The sequence below is a fragment of the Eleginops maclovinus genome, chromosome 9 (genome assembly GCF_036324505.1).
Source record: "Eleginops maclovinus isolate JMC-PN-2008 ecotype Puerto Natales chromosome 9, JC_Emac_rtc_rv5, whole genome shotgun sequence".
Taxonomy (NCBI): Eukaryota; Metazoa; Chordata; class Actinopteri; order Perciformes; family Eleginopidae; genus Eleginops; species Eleginops maclovinus.
Window position 1 is genome coordinate 11,958,728 of NC_086357.1, and position 19,255 is coordinate 11,977,982.

At 41.6% G+C, this 19,255-nt stretch overlaps 1 protein-coding gene across 1 annotated transcript in view; it reads left to right on the plus strand.

Moving 5' to 3' along the window:
• LOC134870250 (glypican-1-like) overlaps nucleotides 1-19,255 on the plus strand; it is a 36,681-nt gene that overhangs the window by 6,984 nt on the left and 10,442 nt on the right. Inside the window, exon 2 of the mRNA XM_063892354.1 lies at nucleotides 18,610-18,768. Within this exon, the coding sequence (XP_063748424.1) occupies nucleotides 18,610-18,768 (159 nt within the window). The remainder of the gene's footprint in view (nucleotides 1-18,609; nucleotides 18,769-19,255) is intronic.

The window sequence follows — 19,255 nt, forward strand, 5'->3', positions numbered from 1 at the left end:
TTTGTATTTCCAGCAAAGGACACGAGTGCATGCTCCTCACTGGGTTATCCATAATGTTAGAGAATGTACAGTGAGGCTCTTCAGGGCCTCTCATTTCTATCCATTGTGTATTACAACGATTGGTTATATTGTTGCTGTTGTTGTTAATTTGAGTCATTAGTGCAGCATACATTTCATCAGATATAAACAAGATCAGTCCAGTTTTCCATGATGTGGATTAATCATTTTGTAATTAACTGATTGTTATCAACTATATTATAATTATAATACAAATCAGTTGCCATTGGCCACAATCCGGCAAAAAAAACACCCCATTTTTTCATGGAGGAGGATTTATTGCAGTTTGCAGAGAGGTTCTTCTGTTATTCAGCCTGGCCTGATTGGTATAAATGAACTGTAATAGAAACACTTGCCAGTGGAATGCAATACAGTTTAATAGCAGCACACACTACAGCCTACAAAAAGACCATAACATTGAACCGACACAACGAAAACTTAACATTTTAACAGATTTATTTCAGTAATATTATTTTAGCTTGGTGTTCCTAAACTGAGACCTAATTGTTGGTTATAAGTCATATAATTGGGTAAAGTTATATTCAAAAATATGCTCAACCGAGCAATTTCAACTTTTGTGACCAGTGAGTTTGTTTGAACTTAAAAATGTTAATTGTTGTACTGATTTCTTTTTATAATAACATAAAGCTGCTGCTGCTACAACACAGTCAGCTGATTGAGTTAACCAATCAGGACAGACCTTGATGATACATATAAAGGAATAAAGAACATGTACATATAATTTGTCAAGTATAAACCTGAAAACCACGGACCAGACGCAATATATTTATCTCAGAATGTGTACTGTAATGGTTTGCAGCCAGAAATATTTCCCCCTCATATTCGATTCAGTGTGTTGAACAAAATCATTTTGTTCAATGTGCTGTACAGTCGCCAGGGGAGACATTACATTATTATAGATAATTACATACTGTGGTTTGTAAGTATTTCCCTAAACCCCAGTAGGGTTTTTATCTGTTTGAAAGCGTTTTAAATCTCTCTCTCTGTAAGAAGATTGTGTAGAAGAGAACCTGTCCTGACAGAGGTCACCGCCACACATGTGCATGCACTCACACCCTGAGCCCTGACCTGTGTGTGGAGAGTATTATCGGAGGCAGATCTCACTCCTATGTAGCAGGTGAATCTGTCACGGCTCTACAAGGTAAACATAGCAACAGAGAGGAGTACTCATCTATGTCACATTACATGTTAGTAGTGTGAAAAGGTGATTGATCCTAATTTAGACAAGTTTACATTAAAGGTCAGAGCAATAAGGGATCATGCTGTAGCTATCATAGTGTTTCCAAGTGTTGGCTCTTCTGTAGCAAGCCCCCCCTTTGGATATTATTGGAAGTATGGTTAGTTAATACAGAATGTGAGACTCAATGCTGCATCCTTAGAAACACTCCATTGGTGTGTTTTTAAATGTCCGTTTGTGCATGTCCGGCCTTTAATTAGACATGTTTCTGTACAGTATGTTGCCTTTATCCAAGCCTTACTTTGCTCCGTACAGCAAGTCTCCCTCGTACCTAAAAAGAATAATCCTTTTAACCTCCTGAGTATCAGCTCAGAGACTATTTCATGTTATTTTTTATTGTTATTTTCATGGCATCTCTGCTTTATTAGATAGTTTGCCACAGGGACTGATGGAGAAGTTTATTTGATAGAGGTGGCGTACTGCATAAAAACTGCTCCTTGGCTCATAACATTTTGAAGAAACATTGTGCCGCTTCCATGGGACACCAGGGTGTCTGTAAGAGATTGACGAAAATGTACCACGGTTTGTGCCTTAGCTCCAGCCAAGTTACTCACGGAGGCTTGCCCAAAGGCACCATGGGAGACATAGTAATGAATTTCTCTGAATAGACTTCCGAGCAGTAGAAGAAGGAAGGAAATTTAATCATATGCTTTACATTTTCTCACTTTTCCTTTGAATCTTTCTAGACTTTTAAAACTTGTATAGTGTTTCTATATATCAGTAAATCAAACTGATTTTCTTTTGATAAAGTCCATTTTTTTGTTGATAAATACCTATGATATCTTAAGCACATTGGCGATGTTCTTGTACTACAGAGGTTATTTGGTCTCCATTGGTTTCCAGAGCTACAGAATAAGGAAGCTTGCGGTTTGTTTGTGGTATTGCTTGCTCTGCAAATCTTAGGATACAGCACAGTATCCCTAGGAATTATATCCATAATTTGACAATTCAGCACATGATTTACATCCAGAGCCCATGTTACAAATCCAGGATGTTGCGTGCTATGTAAAGTGAGGCCGAGAGCAGGAGTGGAGGTTTGGCTGGTAGAGTAGCATTTAGCACATCATGCTGGCATGAAAAAGAAACTAGAGTCTGAGTTCCCGCAACAGAGCTTAAACTGATTTTATTGCCCACAACCACAGTCTCTGCCTAGTCTTAACGTCTTAACATGCACAGATATTAAAAATGTTTTAGAGTCTATGTTGCAGTTGTTGTTATCTGTCTTGATTACATGTAGCTGCATGCAAACCGGATTCAGACCCTGAATTATCAAATGATCAGAGTTAGAATGATGCAATTTATTTGCGGTAAAAACTGAAAAATAGCGAGGGGTGCTCACCCCTTTTAATAACATCTTTACCTACAAAAATTCCCCTTAGACTCACTTCTGGTTTTTCCATAGAACGCCCACTTTAACAACTGCATGAAAGCTAGTTATGAAGTTTTTCAACAACAGAAGCGGTGTCGGTTTCAAACCCGTTTGTGCGTATGGCGTAAGATTTTCAAACATGTTATTATTTTTTTATTTAGTCAAACTTTAGATAACCCTAATGTCCAGCTCCATTGGTCCGACAATCCAAAATGATGTGCCTGTTCACCCAGCAGCTCTAATCAGGCAGCAAGTGCCACATTCATTCAGTTGGTCCACTGTTCTGACATTTATGACTTGACCTGGAAACGGCTGACCTCAGGCTGTGACCCAATGTCCCCCACCCCCCACAGAGATTTGATGCTCCTCGCTGAGAAAGGGTAGGGACGGTGACTCCGCCTCTGATGCACTCTTGTTACCCCCATTCACATCCAAATACTCCCACTTGTCACACTCCATCTTCCCATCACCACCAGCGCTGCGCATTTGGATTAGAGACTGATGTCTAATCTCCTGCTAATCCCGGCCTGTTAATCTACATGTTCACAGTTTTTAGCTCACAGCATGACAGCTAATGCACCGACCTTGCTGTAGAGGGAATAACACAATCTCTCCCGGCGTTATACCATGTTTGTTTGTTTCTGTTTGACTTTCGGCATGTTTACATTTGCAGAAACTATGATTATTTTGTACTCTAACTCTAATTCCTACTCCTCTCCTTTGGATTGGTCACAGGTTGACACAATCTCTTGTTTATGGTCAACTTTAAATAAGGGTTAATCCATGCAGTCAAAGATAGCTGACTTGATCTCTGCCCTCAAAAGAATTATCCTCATACTCACACAAACGTGCACCGTCAGACTCCGCAGCGTGGCACCCACCAGTTGCCACTTGTGCTTTTTTACAGTCTGAGTAAAGGGGAGTAAAAGTAGTACTTAGTTTAAGAGCCTTTAACTACTCCCAGAAATGACATAGAATTATAGTATTATATGGTGGAGTTGGTGCCAGTGAGCGCACACACATGCAAACACACACTTGCTGGGCTGCAGACAGCGTCGGACTGTGAGGCGGTGGGGTATTTTTAGTTTAGTAATAGTATAATATAAGGAAAGGTCCACCCCAGAACAGTTAGCCTACACCTCCCGCTGCTCCTCTCTCAGACAATTTACTCTATCTTTTATTTTAAACCAATATACTCTCATTTTTATACCCTTTCATTTCCTTTTTATTTCATGTTTACAAGCCGGGTTTCCAGACCTTCAAAGCATCAGCAATTACATTGTTCATGGTCTTGCTTGTTTGTTTGTTCTCATTAAAAATGCCTGTATTGGAAACAATAAACACAACATTTATATGTCATGCCACAGTAAATGTGTTATATAAAGAATGAGCAGAACAGTGCTATGTAATCTAAAAAGGACCAGTCCCCATCACTTTGGTTCGGACTGAAATATCTCAAAACACATTTAATTGAGAGCCTGTTAGCATGTGGATTTTAGCATTTAGCTCAAACAATACAGTGTCCAAGTACAGCCTTACAAAGCTGAACGCATGCCTGTAGACTGGCAGTCTTGTTGAATAAAGGGTTCTACTAACTTTTATTTTAATCATGGTTAAGTCAATGAGCTTTCTCTCAATTATTTCATTAATTGTAAAATTAATCAAATGTAAAAAAGGAAAGAAAGCACTATTCAGAATGCATTCAGGTTCATTAGTTTTAAAATACCAATATAAAAATAAACTGTATACATGGGATGTTTGTTGAGAGACTTTAGATTAATAAAATATTACCTTGACTTTGAATGCTATTTGCATTTACAAGAGACCTTTCCATCCTCCTTTGCAGTAAACATGCAATATTGATATAAGACAAGCAGCTACATTGATTTGCATGTTGACCAGCTTTGCTTGCTGTGGAAAAAAAGCTGATGAACTGTCACAAAACTGCAGTGCAAGTCATTTTTGTGATGATAGAAAATCATGTTCAATCAAGTGTCGATCAATTATGCTGTCAGTTTATGAGGAACCGTGAATATGTCAGCAAAAAGAGAGAAGTGTGACTTAAATAAAAAAATCACAGGGAAAAGATGTAAGCTAGAGATTTATTTGACACTTAGAAGAAGATTACAGCTTTATAATTTACTCCATTTCCCCTTTTTTCTCCCTTTGCTTCTTCTTCCGTTGATCTTTCCCTCCTCTCTCCCTCTCCTTTCATTTCCATTTTATTGCCTTCTCATCCCTCCATCTCTTTCCTCTTTCATCATTACAGCTCCATGGCTCTCTCTCTTCCTCTTCTCCCCCCCCTCGCTTATGGGTGTATAGTAAAAAGGTAAAAGTGTACTTTGGGAGAAAGGCCATGTGGAACGCTAAATCACATACAGGTGCCCTTAACAGAGTGTGAGACGGAAACACACACACACACAAAGGCACCATCAGCCCCTCATTTAGGTAGCAGTAATTTGCCGCAGTAAGTGACAGGGTTATTGTAAGACGCTCATTAAGAAAGGGAAGCAGCGAATAAACGTCTGACTGAAGGGGATAAATTCAAACCAGTGCGCCACTTTTACTGCTCAGCAATAAGCCGCTTTGATGTGGTGTGTGATGGCAGGGCTGGGGCAGACTCAGGGCGTTTGTGTATGTGTGTGTCAGAGTGGTAGTTACATCTCCTAACACAGATTTTACACTTTTTTGAAGCGCTATCACAGTATCTTGTTATTTTTGCTCTGCGTGTATCATGTAGAGTACACTTCAATGTATGTACTGTACATGCAAATTCTTTACTAGTTTAGAGGGTCAGAGGTCAGAATAGTTACTACGAGACAGACTGTTACCGCGGTGCCAGGTCACATCCTATAACAGACTTTCATCTCAGCGGGAGAGGGGAAGGAAAAAAGAAAAAGAGGGAAGAATGGTGGACATAGGGGAAAATGAATTAAACCAGATTGGAGTTGAAAAGACCTGAAAGAAAGTCCCATGTGTTAAATTCCATCCTATTGGGTGTTGCATGACATTGAACATTGATGAGTTTCATGATAATAATGATCAACAGTGACTTCATTCCATTATAAGAGTTCATATTGTTCATTTTTAGCCATTCACTTGATCCAAACTGAAATCCCTATAAGGACAAACCTTGTAATTTGGTGACCCTCTGACTTTTCCTCTCGTGCCACCAGCAGGTTGACATGTTGATTTGAGCGGCATGTCTCAACAAATATTGGATTGAATTCTGTGCAGACATCCATTACCAGTTTAGGAGGAACACACAGTTGCACCATTTGTTAAACATTTGTGACTGTTTGTATTTCTTGCTGATGCACGTTTCCAAATGATTGCAATTTACTTGGTAAACGCTCTGTTTTTATTTCTGAAATGATGGCTAGAACGATTAAAAGTATGACTAGTGTTGTAATAAACAGGAATTATCCCTCAGAGACTTGACTGTTTCATCCATTTAATTGAAGAGAGGTGTTTGTCAAACTCTAGTTTTATTCCTTTGTCAGCAGCTGAAACAGGTTGAGCAACGGGCTAACATCTGGAAACTAGTCATTGGAGAGACTTCAGTTATGCTTTACAGTGTGCTGATTCAGCTCCAGCGTTTATTGCCGACCTCTGAGAGAGATTAGACTGCAGTGTGGGTGCAGGTTAGATGTGTGATGGAGCACTTTTGTGGCTGAACGTGTAATTGGATTTACACGTCTCATTGAACCAGCTAGATGCCTCGACAATACCAGATATTGGAAACATCGCCTGAGTTTCTCAAGTGTAGCATCATTGATCTGGTATTGTCCACGGTACAGAACTAGTCTTTAATTAATTGCAATTACAGAAAGTGCAACTTTCTAACAAAATATGTTTTCAACCAGGTCAGCAAAGTTTAGCCACTTTGGTTCTTTATTGCGATTAAAGCTATAATTGCGATGTCTTGCTTGTTTATTTTCTTTACTTTAGTTAAACCATGGGGAAGTTAGTTACGATGTCATTTGTTTAAGCAAACGTGTTTGACAGTTTTCTAAAATACCAAAAATTGACGTTTTGAAAGCTTTATGGCATAAATTACAAGCTGCGGTGTGTGTGTGTGTGTGTGTGTGTGTGTGTGTGTGTGTGTGTGTGTGTGTGTGTGTGTGTGTGTGTGTCTGTGTGTGTGTGTGTGTGTGTGTGTGTGTGTGTGTGTGTGTGTGTGCGTGTGTCTGTGTGTGTGTGTCTGTGTCTGTGTGTGCCTGAAAGATACAGTAAGAGATTATCCTGTGTGTACATTCCACTTAGTTGAACCCACAGCCTCAGGATATAGTGGAGCAGATAAGTGAAACAATTGTTCAAATAGTGATACAAGCACCAAACTTGGTACAAATACTCCTTAGACATTACTCTTTTGAAAAAGTACGCGGGCCACTTGAAATTCAAGATGGCCACCCATTTTCCAAGATGGCCACCATACAGACTTGTAATAGTGCAGTAGATAACTGAGACAATCATTCAAATAGTGAAATAGCATCCACACTTGATCAGCTGTTGGCAACTCTCTGCCATGGGTAGAAGTGTTGTCCAGAAGACCTTCCATGTATCTCCACTCTTTGTCCATCCCCAGTCAGCAGGACTCTGTGTCTCTGGTTGGCGCAGTATTGTCTGACTCCATATGCAGCCTGCTTGATAGGCAGCACGCTTGACATGCTGAAGTAATGCTGCACGAGTTGGAGGAATGGCTTCATAAGGCATCTGTTTCTGAGCAAACATTTCCAGTCTGGCATCATCTACACATGCAACTGTACTGGACCTGTCATACATTGTCACCACAAACTTCTCGAGGACCTCCAGATCATCATCACCTACTGTTGGTGGGTACTGGCTTAGCTTGGCAAAGACATCAGATGCCTCAACACACACAGCCCAGGTTTGCCATACAGACTTTTTCCCTTTGCTGCGGAAGCCTGAAACAACATTGCAACCAGTGAAGGCACGAACGAGGAGTATTCTTTGCTTTTTTCCAGTCCGATAGAGGTGTAAAGATCATGTATAGGAAACCACCTCAGGTTGCATCCTTGGCCAAAGGACACCCACAACTGCAGCAAACCAATCCATTGAAAGAGAGGCAGAACATGATTACTATGATGAGGACATCTGTGTCACTGGCCTTAACCATCAGGACCTTGCTCCCCTCCTCCACTGCGTGCCTGGCATGTACAAAGATGCGTGTGTCTGCTTCCTCGTGACTACATGGTGCTATCCTATCCAAGCTGATGTGCAGTCTTGTCAGCCAGGAACCTGAACAGCTCAGTTTTGTTATCACTGTCCCGTAGGAAATTCCGCCAGTTTGAGGGGATTTTGCCCTTGCTTGTTACTCTGCGTTTTACCCCATGTCCACGCTTTGACCTGGTTTCAGCCTCGAGACTTGATGACTGGTGGACATCAAACACGATGTCTGTTCTCTTGGAGTATGCTTGTACTTTGGGGAGCAGATCCAACATGGCATAGTCTTCAAAAGTCTTTGAGGTTCGTGGTGGCAGGGGGTTCACCAGTGCTGAACCATCAATGATGATTGCATCAGCCTTTGGTTCCACATCAGGTTTTGTAACATGGCTCTCAAGAATGGCTGCAAGCTGGGACTTCTGACTGGAGTAAAGCTTCCCACCGTCACTCAAGGCAGCAGGGAACTGCTGAATTTCATGGCGAAAGAACTTGTGCAGGTCACATTCTCTGCTCTGGCATGAGATGAACAGCTTGGAGAAGAGCTTGTAGTCCTCCTTCAGCACTTTCTGCTTTGAAGCATCAGCAGAAGCTGGTTCCTGTCCGAAGAAGTGCACCCTGTTTTTCTTGATTGGGTCATATAAGGTGGTAGAGACTACATGCTGTTATCAGGTGGGCCTGGCGTTTCTTAGTGATGCTTGCTGCTGATAGGAAAGATTCTGTGGTCCCAGAGGAAGCCACCCCTGCCTCCACCAGGGCTCCTGTCCAACCACTCTCCTGTAGAAGAGTTCCAATTGACTTCAGTGCAGCCATCTCAATGTGTAGGCCGCCAAACATTATGACAAACTTATCCTCACCATACTGCTCCGGCCAGTGCCACTGGATTTGCTTTGCCAATGCATAGATTGGCTGGTTGGCAGTCATGACAGGCATCTGACCTGGATTCAGGAAAGATACAGTCCCTTTGACTTTGTCCATGACATGTCTGATGGTAGCAGCTGATTGGGCTGGGTGTCGCAAGAGAGGTAGCAGCGATGTTATGCTAACCTCAGCTTCAGGGCTTCTCCTCTTGTGGAAGCATGGTGGGCTGGCCAGGTCATGTTCACTGCCCCATCTGTCTCTTCAGTTGCACTGACTTTTTCCTGCCACTCATACTCCATTGCCAGTTGTGGTCCTAACAGATTGGTGTCTGGATCTGTCTGCACAGGACGGCTATGTGGAGGAGAAGGCTTCTTCTTGGTGAAGAAGGCTGGGCGTATATTGGTTAAGGAGTCAGGCAGTTCTGGAACTGTCTTCACCTTCTCCAAGTCTCACAGGTTCATGGTATTCACCCTGGTTGGATGTTGGAAAGCTGTGATGCTGGTGCCATGAAAAGAGGTTGTTGCAGTTGTTGCAGTGGGATTGTGGTCAATGTTGTCCATGGCTGTTGTGGTGAACAACCCTCTCCTCAGAACCACCCATCCTCTCTGTACCTGTTGACCGTTGCATCTCCAAGCTGCGCAGATATTTCCAGTACTCTGTCATATGAAAGTCTAAGGCCATGTTCATGAAGCATTGTCACCAGCATCCTCTTTCTAGTCTTGGCATATATTGACATTCCCATGTAGATGGGAAATGGTGTTTCCCGATCTTTGGAATGCCTGTGACTCGATGCTCCTTCCTTGTGTGTTGTGGAGCAGTTATACTCCAGGAGCTGTGCAATTGCATGGTCTGACTTGGAGGCACCAAGTCTCGGTTGTGATTTGATGTCAGCCCCGTGTTCAATCATGCCTACAAATTGAAGAAGGCTGGGTGGAATGGCATCCTCAATACATCCCTCATGGAAGGTTCCATCAAAGGAAAACTTATGGTCTAGCATGTGTCTCTTCAAGATCTTGACTGCTTTGGCAAGTGTCATAGCATCACTATAGTCAGAGGCTTGTGACAGGGCAAAGCCTACATAGTTTTGGAAAGCAAGCAGGACATCTCTTCCCTTCTTGTGAGCTTCCAGGTATTTCAGCCAACAGTGTGTCCTTCAGTCTGGTGGCGTTAACATCCGGTGTCTCCATACCCAGCTTTTCTAGACGCGGTTTGTACAGGTTGACCATATCTGCAAGTCTGAATATTGCAGGTCCCTCTGAGCTTTATTTGGTCTCCGCTATGTAGGTTACTAGTCCTGAAAATGCCAGTGGGTGGACATCCCACTGCTGGCTCTGCTCACTCTTTTCAACATTTCTCAGGCAGGCTCTCTCTCTGTTGTACAGGGATGTCAAACATGCAGCATGATACTTGAGCTCCTGTGCCATCTCCACCACTCAGTACTTCCAGGAGTCTTCCATCATTTAGAGTTTTAGCACAGTCATTGAGTCTTTTGTAAAGCTTCATGGTCATGGCATGTCTCAGTTCTGATGCTGGCTCGTTGTGTTCACAAAGGAAGCACTCAGACTCCAGACCCTCAGGGCTGGTTCTTCGAAGTTTGTTTTGCCCTTCTTCTGATTGAGCACTTTGAGGTCCAAGCCTTCTCTTTCTTGCCCTGTCCAGTTTGGTGTTCTTGAAAATATATATCGGCAGCTCTGGTGGTACTGTGCCATGTTCCTCCTCAGTGTTTCTTCTATTCCACCACCCTCATCCAGTCTGGATAGATCCAGAATAATGGGCATCTCATTGAGGACATGGACCAGGGGGATATTGGTCGCAATCATGCTGTAGCCATCTTGTTCAGATGCATAACGTTTAGGTGGGGATTTTAGATCCTCATTATCTTTGTCCTCTTGGCAAATACAACATTTGCCCCAGTCAGTTTTCCATTTAAATGATCCTGGAGCTGAACTTGCCATCTTGTTCGGTAATGAATTAATTAATGCAGTAAGGCCGAGGGTTTATCCTTTTACCACCTTTACCACAGTATGACTGTACACATTCAGGTATGGGATACAACTAGGTTCAGACATAAATCCTACACCTAGCCCGATCGTTCATCTAGTGCCATTTAAGTCCCGTGCGATCTGTGCACCTTCTGGGTGACTACATGCAAAGTCATGTAAAGCCCCGTCACCTTTGGCTCGGCTCTCCCGCGCTGGCACACCCTGTCGATTCAGGTGCAGCTATCTAACTACATATAACTAATATCTAACTACTAGCTAACTGTTGTGAGGCTTGAATTAGATAGCATTTGGGACACTAAACTATACTATTACCAGTACTACTAGTTACAGTAAAGCTTGTTTAGCCGACACTGAACCCCATGCAGAGTTTCACAGCAGTGTGATGTCACCAGTGTGCCCTGGCTGTGCTTTGACATCCACTCTTTTCTGACTCTCTCTCCCCCCTCACTGGGGGTGCATCCAATTCAGTTCTCATTCCTGGGATATGTTCCACATCAATCAGTTGTGGGTGCTGTCTTCATGCACAATGTGTTAGAGTCTGAAATGCTTAATCACACACAGAGACCCTCGCCTGGTTTAGCCTGTGAGCCAACATAGTGGATTATTTTTTATCTAAGGCCAGAATAAGGCAAAAGTAAGCTTTTGAGAGGTTGAAGGGTCCCAAATTTGGATTTTACATGGTAAGAAATGTATATATTGATGTCAGAATCATCCATATTGGCCAGGTCTGTGCATATTTATTACTGCTTATGGCGGCCATCTTGAAAATGGGTGGCCATCTTGAATTTCAAGTGGCCCGCATACCTTTTGAAAAGAGTAATGTCTAAGGAGTATCTGTGCCAATTCTGGTGCTTGTATCACCATTTGAATGATTCCTCTGAAAATATGATGTTATCTGTTCCACTAATATTATGTCTGTGTACGTCAAATAAATGTCTCACTACCTTGTGTGTGTGTGTGTGTGTGTGTGTGTGTGTGTGTGTGTGTGTGTGTGTGTGTGTGTGTGTGTGTGTGTGTGTGTGTGTGTGTGTGTGTGTGTGTGTGTGTGTTTGTGTGTGTGTGTGTGTGTTGTACAATACAGTGACCTGATCTTCCTAATTGTGTGTCTGGTGACCCTGATCCACCAAATAAATGCTTAGCAGTGTGTATGCGTGTTTGTGTGTGTGTGTGTGTGTGTGTGTGTGTGTGTGTGTGTGTGTGTGTGTGTGTGTGTGTGTGTGTGTGTGTGTGGTGTGTGTGGTGCGTGCGTGCGTGCGTGCGTGCGTGTGTCTTAGTCTTATAAGCCCCCACAGAGTGATTGAAATAGGTCCTTTTGCATTTAGGTGTATAACTCTTACCCTGTATAGATTTATTTTAATGTTGTTTGTAGTGTTTTATAATTCAATTTGGAGGTAAACTGACTTCAAGGATTCTAACCAAAAAATGGAAAGTAATTAAAAGAGAAGCGGCATGTGTTTTGATGCCGGAGGAAGCAAAAAATATACTGTTTTAATGCAGTTTTTCTTCTCATAGTGAGATAACAAGATTAATGCAATCTAATAACTATGTGTTGAGAGCGAGGAATTGATAATGTCTATAAACAGGGGGAAAATCCAAGACTGGCTCTATTTAAAATCCCTGTATCTGCCTTCAAGCACCTTGTAAGCACACTAATTAACACGGAACATCTCATTTGTGTAATTCACACATAAACAGTAACATAGAACTGACAGAAAGTGGTTTCAGAGGGAGCCAAGTTAGCAACCTATTTGCCTCCTGGTTCTGACTCCTTATAGACACAGGAGTGGTTTCAATCTTCTCTTCTAAATTGGAGGAGAAAGCAACATATTACCCAAAAATGTCCAACCATTTCTATGAATTAATAATAATAATAATACACTTTATTTGTATAGCACTTTTTATACAAGAATTGCAGTTCAAAGTGCTTTACATTATACTGAAAATGGATATCACATAGACATAAAAACAAACATAAAATAGATTAAAAGTTCCAAAAACAAAATAGTGCATTAAAAGGATGAAAGTGCAAATTCACATTGTGATTACACATCAAAGTAATGGCAGCGAATAATAATAGTAATAATAACAACACAAAATCAGGTTATTATGAAAAACCTTCCAGTCGATAATGAATGCTAGATTCTGCATCTGTATAATCAGTCTTTCTGCAGAGAGAAAACAACTTGTCAAGCTAAATAATCTTCCCATGAACATTAAACATGAACTTCACCAGAGGGGAAATAGCAATCATCAGTTCGTAGCCAGAAGCCAAACCAATAATGCTTGCTGCCTAACATTTGACCAGAAGCATAGCACCATGACACTAAAAAAATAAGAAATTCATTAATTAAACTGCAAAACAGAGATAAACAGACAGCCGCTGTCAAGTGTGTAAATCAATTCCTGTATCAACAGCGTCCTGTCTTTGATTAAAACTGGGTGTTGCCAAATATTTGACTTGGCTCAAAGTTTGTTTTGCCCAATGGGAGTTTGCTTTGAGTTTCTATGTGTTTCTGCTGTAGTTTAAGTTGTCTAAGCATAATTTGAGATTTACGGAATATATTTAGTCTTCACAGCTGGCCAGCATGTCACATCTGAAGTGTCCGTAAATGCCACACTTCCTGTCACTGAGTGGTTTTGGGTAGGCTCTTTGCGGCCCCGCTTCCTGTCCGCCTGCAGTGCCGCGCGGTGTACCTGTTCACCTGCTTGGCACCAACCTGATTTCTGGCTGACTTGCTGAGACCGGCTCAGGTATGTGGGGCCTGCCACAAGGAATGCAGGGAATAAAAAGCAGGCAGAGCAGGAGGGTGTGACCGGGAGAAGAAAGTGAGAGCCAGATGCCTTTGATGGAAAGAGGAAATGAACGGCTAAGCAATGTTGTCTTGATGTGGTCTCCATGGCGACCTGTGTAAGTTGTTAAACGTCTGCAGGGAAAACCGAAAACAAGTTTTGAATTAAGTGGATATACTAATGATTAAGTGCAAAAAATACCTTGCGGCAGAACAAGGCTCTGCAGTTTCTCTAAAGCAGCACTTAGCTCCGGGAGGGCTGTGGGAGACTCTGATGTTATACTTGGCACAATATCCAGCCTTAAATTACTTTATACCCATAAATATGACATCAGCTGTCTCCACATAATCAATACTAAAGAGTTTACCTCATCAGGATTCATGCCAGTCTAATGAGGTGAATAAACTATTTCTCATATAATAATCAGGGTGATCTGGGTTTAAAAAGACTTTGCTTTGACTGCATCCTTGACTCAGAGTTTAGGAAAAGCTGATTGAGGCCATAAGGTTGTCGGTTTGAGTCCCTGAGCTGTGGCCAAATAAAAAAACACTGTAATCGTACTAAGGAGCACTTAGGGTTGATTGTGATGATGATTGCATTAATATGAAGCAGAATTTTACTGGATCGTAGCCAATCGATCGGAACCTTTTCCTCCATTCATGAATGTTTAAAATATGAGTGGGCAATGATTAGACAAGAGCGTTTAAAGTGAGGGTTTTTTTTCTAATTCCTTCAACCCATATTAACTGCCAGGAGCATCGAATTCGCATCAGTCAGAAGGGAGAGAGTCTCTTCTGTAGCTGCACTCTCTCAAGTTTCATCGTTGTTTACAGGGCTGCAGGAAATCTCTTTCTGCTGATCAGGTCCCCTCTAGGAGGAGGCAATAAAAGCTGGTGAAAATCTTGGCTGCAGATGTTTAAATACCCTATATCCTACACAGAAGTTGACTAAAACTTCCTGTTAGACTTTCAAAATGCGTCTGAAACCTCTTCTGACAACAAAGAATCCCACTTGACCATCAATCTGCCACCCTTAATGCTTTCCGCTGTGCATCGCCATAATAACTTTAAGGACAAATGTTCCATCTGTAAGTGATCACAAGCATTTCACATTTCCTTTGATTCTGAACCGTTTTTGTTTTTTAGGGCTGGGGAGTTATTTCAAAAGTTAAGTGTGATGCTGTGAAGTGGTTAAGTAAGTCATTAAATCTTAACCATGAATACCTGTTTTCTCAAGACAACTATTGAGGTTAGGTTGCAATACTTTTACTGTAGAATCTTGCATTTCTGATCTTAATGAAGCTGTGACTCTTGGGAATATGTAATGTCAATGAGGTGTGTGTCTCAGGATGGTGACTTAACTAAATATATGCTAAAGGTTGAGGAAACGCAATGCAAGCAACCAAAGCACCTAGAAACTGATTTGATGTGACCAAAATCTCTTAACTTTTCCTCTGTTTTCCCAGCAGCCCTTCAAATAGTTTTGCCTTCAAAGAGTTTCCACCATTTTCCTATTCTCATTCATTCACTCTGGATTTTGATGGTTGCCCAAAGGCTTTCCATTTCCAATCCCAAAGCCCTTGAGCAAGGCTCTTATTCCCAGATGTAGTCCTTTCAACTGCTGTAAAGTCTCTGTGTGCATGTATTAACATGTTGGCAAGCTGGCTTTTTGAACATGTGTTTGTGTGGCACTACTGTTCTAAGTTCTGTCTTTTCTGAGTGAATTAAGTTTTTATAGCAGGATGCCAGCTGCTTCCATTACCCAGTAACCCAGGAATTCAGTAAAGCATAAGTGTCTGTGGTAAACGCCCTGCAACGTCTAGGTTGGTAAGCAAACCAACAACTAAATGCTAACCTTAGCTGCAGCACATGAGCGCAACAAGATGGAGGCTGCTGTCTGTGACCCACATGTGTAACACGGATGGGGCGGATTAAACCGCCTCAGAGGAATCTGTCCTTATTCTGCCCGACTGTGTAGCGCTCTCAGACGCTTTCAGAGCTGTGACATGGTGAAGCTAAGTGACTTTGATTGAAAGCTCACATCTCGGCTGTGTCACTTTTCCCCTCTCCTCTTTTCCTCTTCTTATGGTGCTCCATTTTTGCGGAGAGTGTGTCAGAGGTGTTGATTTAAGTGAAGCTGAAATTTTGAAACATCACCTAAAATGCTGCTGCGGCCATTAATCAAGCCACAGCTTGAACCCTCTGGATAGGCATTTTCTATTCTACAGCTGTTGACATTTTACAAATGGTTTTGCAACAAAAGTGCCATGGCTTTTGTTTGTAGTTAAGATTTTGGTTGTTTTTGTTTGTTATTACTTATTGTATACCTCTGTGAATGTCCTTACTTGGTTTGTTTAGGGATTCTAGTGTTTAATTTGCTGTAACCCTGATACTCCACTTTCTGCAACTTCATCTTGCAAAGCTAGTTATTAAATGATTAAACTCAATCTTTAAATAGATATATATCACTATAACATGACTGTGCCCTCAGAGTTGTCATGCCACCTTATTCCCTAACTATGCACCAAATTACTTTTTGATATTCTGTGACTCAATTCAAAATCTGATTAATTATTTTAATAATATCACACCTTATGGAGAGCGTAAAAGTTATCACTGCAGAAGAACCAGTAACAATCTTCTTGCTGAATACAGTTTTGAATAAGTACAACTAAAACAAAATATATACAGAATACACTGATTTCTTTGTTCTTTCTTAAAGTTGTTTCCAATCAACCTAAACCGTATCTGTGGTCTGAGTTATGTGAATATCATTGTATATTAACATACTTATTTAATTGTTTAATTGGTGCTTTCTATTTTCAATAGCACACGCAGTTCAACAAACAAAATATCTTCCTCTGATGTTTAAATGAGTAATCACTGAAGAATACAAAGTCCTGCAGGTGATGCAGTAGTGCTTTCTGGATATAAGATTGAAAGGATTGTAGGAGAAAGGATTGACAGGATGCACACAGTTCAGTCAAAACAGGTTTGATTAGCAGGAAGTGATATTGTTTGATGGAGTTTGGGTTCATAGGGGTGAAGTGATTTATCTCAGACTGAGCGACCAGTACTTGACACTTGAGAATATTAAACACATGATCTGTGGAGTGAGAACCTGTGTGTGTGTGTGTGTGTGTGTGTGTGTGTGTGTGTGTGTGTGTGTGTGTGTGTGTGTGTGTGTGTGTGTGTGTGTGTGTGTGTGTGTGTGTGTGTGAGAGGGTTCCAATGCAGCTTCACCTCTTCTTGTATTATAGAAAAAAAGACATCTTAAAAATATCCCAAAAAAGGGATGTAGAAAAAAATAAAGGAGGAACATAAACTGCTATTTCCTGTTTTATTGTTGCCGGTCTCTGTGTCCAACACACACACACACACACACACACACACACACACACACACACACACACACACACACACACACACACACACACACACACACACACACACACACACACCAGCCAGTGGCAATGAAAGATTCATGGAGGAGGGATGATTAAGGCGTCTCCTCTTCTGCTCCACTTACCCTGGTGAACAAATTCTGCCCCCCAACCCACACATACACCCACACACACACAACACACATACTTCACACACACACACACACACACACACACACACACACACACACACACACACACACACACACACACACACACACACACACACACACACACACACACACACACACACACACACACAAACACAGTAGCCCAGGAACTGTAAAGAAGAACGGGAGCAATAATGCACACAGCTGTGGGGTACTTACTCACCTTTAACTTTTTCAGGCATAGGCACACTAAAACACACACACACACACACACACACACACACACACACACGCACACACACACACACACACACACACACACACACACACACACACACACACACACACACACACACACACACACACACACACACACACATCCAATCTGTCAAGAGACTGATCCGGCAGACTGCTCTTTAGGCTGTCTGGCAGACTTCAAGTGTGTGTATTTTAAGTGAAAAGTGCGTGTGAACATGTCTGTTTGTGTGTGTGTGTGTGTGTGTGTGTGTGTGTGTGTGTGTGTGTGTGTGTGTGTGTGTGTGTGTGTGTGTGTGTGTGTGTGTGTGTGTGTGTGTGTTCCAATAAAACATAAACCCAACAATTTTATTTTTGGTTACAGTTTATAGCTAATTAATCTGTAATTATAACATTTTGAAAGTAGTACTTTTACTTGTAATATAGTATTTATTTAATATGGTAAGAAAAGAAAACATCTCTGTCAGGCTCCCATTGGCTTTAATTGCAAATTTAAATATTGAAATGATCATGAAACTGTTGTTTTTAAGCAAAAGCACGTTGGAAAAACCCTCTAGTCCTGCAACACATTTTAGTAAATCAATTTATACAAGTTACTACCGTTGGAGAACTTAAATGACAACAAACTGGATCTTAAATGCTCAATTTGTATAATACAAGAGCAGTAAGTACATGGTGAAACTGTCTGATTGTTTGACTTCTCTAAAAAGTATTCAAACAAAACCAAAAGTCCTGTTCGACTCAACTGGTCACAACGGGTAGGCCTTAAACATTAATTTAAGGCGTCAAGAAAAACTAAATGTTTTGCGTTCTACAGATTTTTAAATCTAGATCTTTAAATGATCTCTAAACTTTATTCAGTTAAGACCAAAAATGTCAGACACTTTATTAGAATTCATCCTGAGGTTGACAACGACTTTAAAATAATGTCATGGCAATCACTTCAATATTTGAGACATTTCTCTCAAGACCACAAATGTCATCCACGCGTTGAGACAAAAAGTCACAGGATCAATACGTACGCTTCATCCTCAGGGAAACATAAATGTCAGCACAGAATTTCATTGTGGAATGACCGAGATTGCAATAGATACATAAAGCCATTCAACTAGTGTTGTTAATAACAGCTACATTTGCAATTACCTGGTCTTTAATTCAATTTATTTGACTCTGCTGTTGATTAAATGGCTATTGTCCATGAGAAAAAACATCCAGTGTTTAAATTATGTAATAAAACAATTAGGTAATTAACTCTGACTGTGTCTTCCCCATCTTGCCAGGTGAACATCTGAGGATGTGTCCTCAAGGTCCGACTTGTTGTACCAGCACCATGGAGGAGAACCTGGCGGGTCTCAGCACCAGAGAGACCGAGGGGCTGATCAGAGAGGCTGGCAGGTCACTGCAGTCTGCCTTCAATGCTCTCCACAGGAGTTTTGACAGTAAGTAGGGTGTGTTTGTGTGTGTTGTTTTAACGATAGATTCTCATTACCGGCTGAGTTCAATACCAAAGCTTCAGCAGTGTGCCCAGAGGAGTGTGACATTAATATGTTTTGTATTTGTAAATGTGTGTTCGGTACAAGCTCTGACTTAGCGCTCAATACTGCCGCTCCAATAATGATGGGGTGTGTGTGGGAGGATATGTCCTGTGCGTCAAGGGGACCCCTGACTGGGTGTTATAATGAGAGCAGAGTCAGCCAGACACAATGAAACGTGATAAGCCGATCCCCTGATCTCAAAGGGGCACACACACACACACACACACACACACAGACACACACACACACACACACACACACACACACACACACACACACACACACACACACACACACACACACACACACACACACACACACACACACACACACAGAGGGGTGTCCCCCAGGGCAGTGGCTGGTTCAGCTAATGAGCAGTTGACCCACTGAG